We start from the raw sequence: 7,500 nt of genomic DNA on the forward strand, positions 1-7,500 counted from the left end.
GCTGTGACGCATGTCTCCATATATGGACGTACCCTGTTGAAGTGGGCGTGGCCTAATGGGATTCCCCCAGGATAAAGGAACCATCGATGATTTCATGCATCAAGAAAACTCTTCTCATGGGAATCTTTCCTCGTACTTAACAAATTGGTGCCGAAACCCGGGACACAAGGATCCAGTCCACGAGGAATAAGATGAGAAGATGAAATGTTCAAATCCAAGTCATGGATCCAGCCGAAATCAAGCTGACCGAGGATAAGGCGAGGAGTGGTCCGAACCGAAACAACAAAACTCAACCAGAAGATTGATGGTGAGTTGGATAAGTGAGCTGATGCTGTGCTTTTTGTGAAACTGTGTCCCTCCTGTATTTGCAAATATATAATAATAAAATACAAAAAAACCTAACTTGGTTTAGTCTTCAACTGTCTCATTTGTTTCACTTTCTAACTTTCTAAAAGTCACCCCTGCTGCATAACAGACTTCCACTACAACGCCACCTTTCGGTGCTGTGTGAGGGTCCCCGTTACCTTGAAGCTGGAGATTTTGGGTTTCTCGGCGTGTGTGAGCGTGTCGTTGACCCAGGACACAATGGTGTCATCGGTCACCTTCTGCCCGTCGCCCAGGTCCTCCAGGATGTTCAGCGTGTACCTGAGGGAGCAGACAGCACCTTTCAAAATAAAAGCCTCACCTGCCCAGGTGATAGAACATGCAAGTAGGCAAATAGTAAGCTCTTTGCTCTTTAAAATTTTTATTTCTATCCATATTTTTTTATTTAATACATACTGTGTACATATACTTATATTGTTTGTACCTATACTTATATTGTTTAATATTCCACTTAGAGAATGTGTGATGTGCACCAACAACACCGAAACAAATTCCTTGTATGTGTTAAAAAACGTACTTGGCAATAAAACCCTTTCTGATTCTCTGATACTGAACACTCTAAAGGACAGGCCTTTTTTAAAGGTCCCATAGCATGAAAATGTCACTTTATGAGGTTGTTTTTTAACATTAATATGAGTTCCCTCCCAGCCTGCCTATGGCCCCCCAGTGGCTAGAAATGGTGATAGGTGTAAATGGAGCCCTGGGTATCCTGCTCTGCCTTTTGAGAAAATGAAAGCTCAGATGGACCAATCAGGAATCTTCTCCTTATGAGGTCATAAATGAAAAAAACTGAATTACTGAAAATATACAGTACAGGCTAAAAGTTAGGACACACCTTCTCATTCAATGCGTTTCCTTTTTATTTTCATGACTATTTACATTGTAGATTCTCACTGAAGGCATCAAAACTATGAATGAACACATATGGAATTATGTACTTAACAAAAAAGTGTGAAATAACTGAAAACATGTCTTATATTTTAGATTCTTCAAAGTAGCCACCCTTTGCTTTTTTTGATAACTCTGCAAACCCTTGGTGTTCTCTCAATGAGCTTCATGAGGTAGTCACCTGAAATGGTTTTACCTTCACAGTTGTGCTTTGTCAGGGTTCATTAGTGGAATTATTTCCCTTATTAATAAAAAAGCAAAGGGTGGCTACTTTGAAGAATCTAAAATATAAGACATGTTTTCAGTTATTTCACACTTTTTTGTTAAGTTCATAATTCCATATGTGTTCATTCATAGTTTTGATGCCTTCAGTGAGAATCTACAATGTAAATAGTCATGAAAATAAAAGAAACACAATGAATGAGAAGGTGTGTCCAAACTTTTGGCCTGTACTGTATGCAAAATCACGCATATTTAATGAAATAATGCATGATTTGGAGCCTGACAAGCCAGCCCCACATCCAGATGTTGGGTCTGGGAACTCACCGTTGACGGAGCTCAATCCGAGGGGCGGGATAGGATAGGATAACGCTACAACCAATCAGAGCAATGACAAAGGTAGCAAAGCTAATTGATAGATTACATTTTTGCCGTATCCGATCGGAAAAACGCCGAACACATCTTCCCTTTTTTAAGAATGACTTCAGTGCCATTCTTTGTTCTTTTCTCAAAGAAAAGCTGAACTCCAAGTCTTCAAGAGACTCTCTGTTCACCAGCAGCAGCCATAAGCCCCGCCCACCGGCTCTATACACGATGTGATTGGCCTGACCAGAATTTGGTTTTTCCAGCTCGCAAGCCAACGGAGAGTTGATAGACCGACCCTGGCTGCAGATTACATTTGCTGCCACCAGGGGGCGTCTAGATTTCTAGGCTATCTAATTAGCATAATTAAACATACAAATTTCCAAAACTTGTAATAAAATTTTTTTTCTATACTTGTAACTAATCAACTGAGTAGACGTTTCATGGTGATATTTATTATTTTAAACCTGTCGTGTCTCGCCTTAATGAATAATCAAGAGATAGGGGAGAGGGGTAATATAGCGAGAGAAAAAAATCAGAAATTGCGAGATAAAAATTGTAAAAATACATTTTTTTATTTTTTGCAAACTGATGCAATGTGGTTTCTGGACAAAAAATAAGTAAATAAATATTCTTCCGATTTTTGTTTTCTTTATTGATGAATTTAATCTCGGAGAATATCCACGTGTGTGTGAGGTAAATGTGTCTTCCGATTGTACTTGTCTCTGAACTCGTGTGAATCAAACTGAGCTGAGCTGAACGTGAAGTCTTGTGAAAAGAGTTTGAAAGGGAGAGCTGTTTACCTCCTCATGAGCTGCCAGAGCAGCGCCAGGGTGAGGGTTCGATTCCCGGCGTTCAGGTCCTGCCCGGCGATGCCCACCAGAGAGAACTTGGCCTCGTCCTTCCCCAGCTTCACTGCGTAGTTACAGTTCTCCAGCTGCAACGCACACAGGAGTCACACTTCAGTACTGGAGGGGTCACTCCAACCTGCTGCTCTCAACATGAATTTAAAATCCAGACCAAATCCGTATATCCATATATATATATATATATATATATATATATATATATATATATATATATATATATACACACACAGTACAGGCCACAAGTTTGGACACACCTTCTCATTCAATGAGTTTCCTTTTTATTTTCATGACTATTTACATTGTAGATTCTCACTGAAGGCATCAAAACTATGAATGAACACATATGGAATTATGTACTTAACAAAAAGTGTGAAATAACTGAAAACATGTCTTATATTTTAGATTCTTCAAAGTAGCCACCCTTTGCTTTTTTTGATAACTCTGCAAACCCTTGGTGTTCTCTCAATGAGCTTCATGAGGTAGTCACCTGAAATGGTTTTACCTTCACAGGTGTGCTTTGTCAGGGTTCATTAGTGGAATTATTTCCCTTATTAATAAAAAAGCAAAGGGTGGCTACTTTGAAGAATCTAAAATATAAGACATGTTTTCAGTTATTTCACACTTTTTTGTTAAGTACATAATTCCATATGTGTTCATTCATAGTTTTGATGCCTTCAGTGAGAATCTACAATGTTAATAGTCAATAAATTACTTTTGGCCTTATATATATATATATATATATATATATATATATATATATATTAGTGCTGTCAAACGATTAAAATATTTAATTGCGATTAATCGCATTAATGTCATAGTTAACTCGCAATTAATCGCACATTTTTATCTATTTTAAATGTCCCTTGATTTCTTTTTGTCCCATTGTTTTTTTCTCATTTTAATGCTCTTATCAACATGATACGATACTTTTAAAACGGTGCCTTAACCGAAAGATATATATAATTAAAAAGGAGCAGCTTGTTCAATTGTATTTGTCTGTTCTGTATGTTCAAAAATGTAAAACAATAAAAAGTTGATCTAAAAAAAAAAAAAAAAAAAAAAAAAAAAAAAAAGAGCCCAAAACGGTGAAAACAACCACTAGATGGGAAAAAGGTATTTTACAATTACAGTGAATGCAGCACGAGGCTGGCGAGGCGAGCAACATAAAATCATGACTATGACAGCTACAGTCTGGTGTTGTAAACATCTCCGGTGAAATACAGACACACTTTACACCGTTTAGCTGTAAACATTTTAACTGTGTTTAATCCAACTGCTAGCTAACGGTAGGGTAACGTTACCTGCTGCTAAGTGTAGTGTTGACTAGCTAACGGTAGAGTAACGTTACCTGCTGCTAAGTGTAGTGTTGACTAGCTAACGGTAGGCTAACGTTACATGCTGTTGAGTGTAGTGTTAACTAGCTAACGGTAGGCTAACGTTACCTGCTGCCAAGTGTAGTGTTAACTAGCTAACGGTAGGCTAACGTTACATGCTGTTGAGTGTAGTGTTGACTAGCTAACAGTAGGCTAACGTTACCTGCTGCTAAGTGTAGTGTTGACTAGCTAACGGTAGGGTAACTTTACCTGCTGCTAAGTGTAGTGTTAACTAGCTAACGGTAGGCTAACGTTACCTGCTGCTAAGTGTAGTGTTGACTAGCTAACGGTAGGCTAACTTTATCTGCTGCTAAGTGTAGTGTTGACTAGCTAACAGTAGGCTAACGTTACCTGCTGCTAAGTGTAGTGTTGACTAGCTAACGGTAGGGTAACTTTACCTGCTGCTAAGTGTAGTGTTGACTAACAGGGTTCAAACTCAGCTACGCTCTCTTGGAGCTTTCTGTGTGTCAAAAGAAGTTTTTCCACACCGCTGTCGCACTGTTGGGTCTCTGTAAATTACAGAGTGTGGTCTAGACCTCCTCTATCTGTAAAGTGTCCTGAGATAACCTCTGTTAGGATGTGACACTACGTTTTGGACCTGAGCAGACGTGAGCTGTGCTGCGGTACCTTCTTCATGTTGCTGCCCAGTTTGGGGTAGGGTGGTTTGTTGACCCGGTCCCAGTCCACAGGGACCTTAATCTTATCGTACAACTGGAAGATCACCAGGGCATCATCAATGTCTCTGTAACACACACACACACACACACACACACACACACACACACACACACACACACACACACACACACACACACACACACACACACACACACACACACACACACACACACACACACACACAGTTGTTTTTTATTTGCTTCCATACTTCACCTGCTTCCTTTTTTGCTGCTTTTTGGATGCTTTTATATAGACCTTAGTGGTCCCCTAATACTGTATCTGAAGTCTCTTTTATATAGACCTTAGTGGTCCCCTAATACTGTATCTGAAGTCTCTTTTATATAGACCTTAGTGGTCCCCTAATACTGTATCTGAAGTCTCTTTTATATAGACCTTAGTGGTCCCCTAATACTGTATCTGAAGTCTCTTTTATATAGACCTTAGTGGTCCCCTAATACTGTATCTGAAGTCTCTTTTATATAGACCTTAGTGGTCCCTAATACTGTATCTGAAGTCTCTTTTATATAGACCTTAGTGGTCCCCTAATACTGTATCTGAAGTCTCTTTTATATAGACCTTAGTGGTCCCCTAATACTGTATCTGAAGTCTCTTTTATATAGACCTTAGTGGTCCCCTAATACTGTATCTGAAGTCTCTTTTATATAGACCTTAGTGGTCCCCTAATACTGTATCTGAAGTCTCTTTTATATAGGCCTTAGTGGTCCCCTAATACTGTATCTGAAGTCTCTTTTATATAGACCTTAGTGGTCCCCTAATACTGTATCTGAAGTCTCTTTTATATAGGCCTTAGTGGTCCCCTAATACTGTATCTGAAGTCTCTTTTATATAGACCTTAGTGGTCCCCTAATACTGTATCTGAAGTCTCTTTTATATAGACCTTAGTGGTCCCCTAATACTGTATCTGAAGTCTCTTTTATATAGACCTTAGGCAGGCTGGGGGAACTCATATTAATGCTAAAGAAAAACCTCATAAAATGAATTTTTCATGTCATGGGACCTTTACTGGCAGGAACGTATTGTAGTGTTTTAGAGAAGAAGAGCGTGAGCATGTTCTTACGCGTAGAGGTGGTTGACCCGAGGGTTGACCCCCAGCGAGTTCATCCAGTTCCTGAAGGTTCGCTCCTCCCTGGTTTCCCCTGGATGAAAAACATCAGTCAAATACCAACAGAAGAGCTGTAACAAAGCTAAATAATAATGATTGAATGCCTAACATGTGAAGGAAGGCCTCATTAGAAAAGGTTAATTTCTGTATTTCTCAACCTGGACCCCAATTTCTCATGCATTGGTGTCCAAATGAATATTGTAACCAAAAATCTTTCCAGTGACAGACTCAGATTATTATTCTAAGTGTCTGACAACATTATGGAAATGATCCCTAGAACTAAACTCCACCAGACTCCATGTAAATAATCAGGACTTTTAGCGTGTATAGAGCCAGCATACAGTATCTCCACCAGACTCCATGTATAATAATCAGGATAATCAGGACTTTTAGTGTGTATAGAGCCAGCATATCTCCACCAGACTCCATGTAAATAATCAGGACTTTTAGCGTGTATAGAGTCAGCATATTTCTCCACATGTAAATAATCAGGACTTTTAGCGTGTATAGAGCCAGCATATCTTCACCAGACTCCATGTAAATAATCAGGACTTTTAGCGTGTATAGAGTCAGCATATCTCCACCAGACTCCATGTAAATAATCAGGACTTTTAGCGTGTATAGAGCCAGCATATCTTCACCAGACTCCATGTAAATAATCAGGACTTTTAGCGTGTATAGAGCCAGCATATCTCCACCAGACTCCATGTAAATAATCAGGACTTTTAGCGTGTATAGAGCCAACATATCTCCACCAGACTCCATGTAAATAATCAGGACTTTTAGTGTGTATAGAGCCAGCATATCTTCACCAGACTCCATGTAAATAATCAGGACTTTTAGCGTGTATAGAGCCAGCATATCTTCACCAGACTCCATGTAAATAATCAGGACTTTTAGCGTGTATAGAGCCAGCATATCTTCACCAGACTCCATGTAAATAATCAGGACTTTTTAGCGTGTATAGAGCCAGCATATCTCCACCAGACTCCATGTAAATAATCAGGACTTTTAGCGTGTGTATATATGTATATATATATATATATATATATATATATATATATATATATATATATATATATATATATATATATATATATATATATATATGTATGTATGTATGTATGTATGTATGTATGTATGTGTAACTTTTTTGTATCCCTTTAAGTCTTTGTTTACCTTCGATGGAGCTCCAGTCGAACTCCTGGTTCTCGGGTTTCTTCAGAGCCGGGTACTTGTTGAACAGATTGGCCACGAAGGCCAGGTTCAGTTTGGGGTTGCCGCGGACGACGTCCGTCGGCATGACGAACTGTCGGGCTCCGAGCCGGTCGGCCTGATCCAGCATGCACTCGGCTCGCTTCAGGTCCTCCTTCTCCTGCAGAGAGACAGGCATCAGCACTGGTAACACTCTCATTCCCCCTGCTCTGGTGTTTCCCCCTCTCATTCCCCCTGCTCTGGTGTCTCCCCCCTCTCATTCCCCCTGCTCTGGTGTCTCCCCCCTCTCATTCCCCCTGCTCTGGTGTCTCCCCCTCTCATTCCCCCTGCTCTGGTGTCTCCCCCCTCTCATTCCCCCTGCTCTGGTGTCTCCCCCTCTCATTCCCCC

General features: G+C 39.9%; 1 protein-coding gene across 1 annotated transcript in view; it reads right to left on the reverse strand.

Moving 5' to 3' along the window:
• The window catches only part of lcp1 (lymphocyte cytosolic protein 1 (L-plastin)), a 49,759-nt gene that overhangs the window by 3,453 nt on the left and 38,806 nt on the right, over positions 1-7,500 (reverse strand). Inside the window, exons 11-15 of the mRNA XM_028590372.1 lie at positions 7,077-7,272; positions 5,853-5,931; positions 4,724-4,838; positions 2,658-2,791; positions 525-645 (exon numbers count right to left, since the gene is read on the reverse strand). Of these exons, the coding sequence (XP_028446173.1) occupies positions 525-645; positions 2,658-2,791; positions 4,724-4,838; positions 5,853-5,931; positions 7,077-7,272 (645 nt within the window). The remainder of the gene's footprint in view (positions 1-524; positions 646-2,657; positions 2,792-4,723; positions 4,839-5,852; positions 5,932-7,076; positions 7,273-7,500) is intronic.

The sequence above is a fragment of the Perca flavescens genome, chromosome 11 (assembly GCF_004354835.1).
Source record: "Perca flavescens isolate YP-PL-M2 chromosome 11, PFLA_1.0, whole genome shotgun sequence".
Lineage (NCBI taxonomy): Eukaryota > Metazoa > Chordata > Actinopteri > Perciformes > Percidae > Perca > Perca flavescens.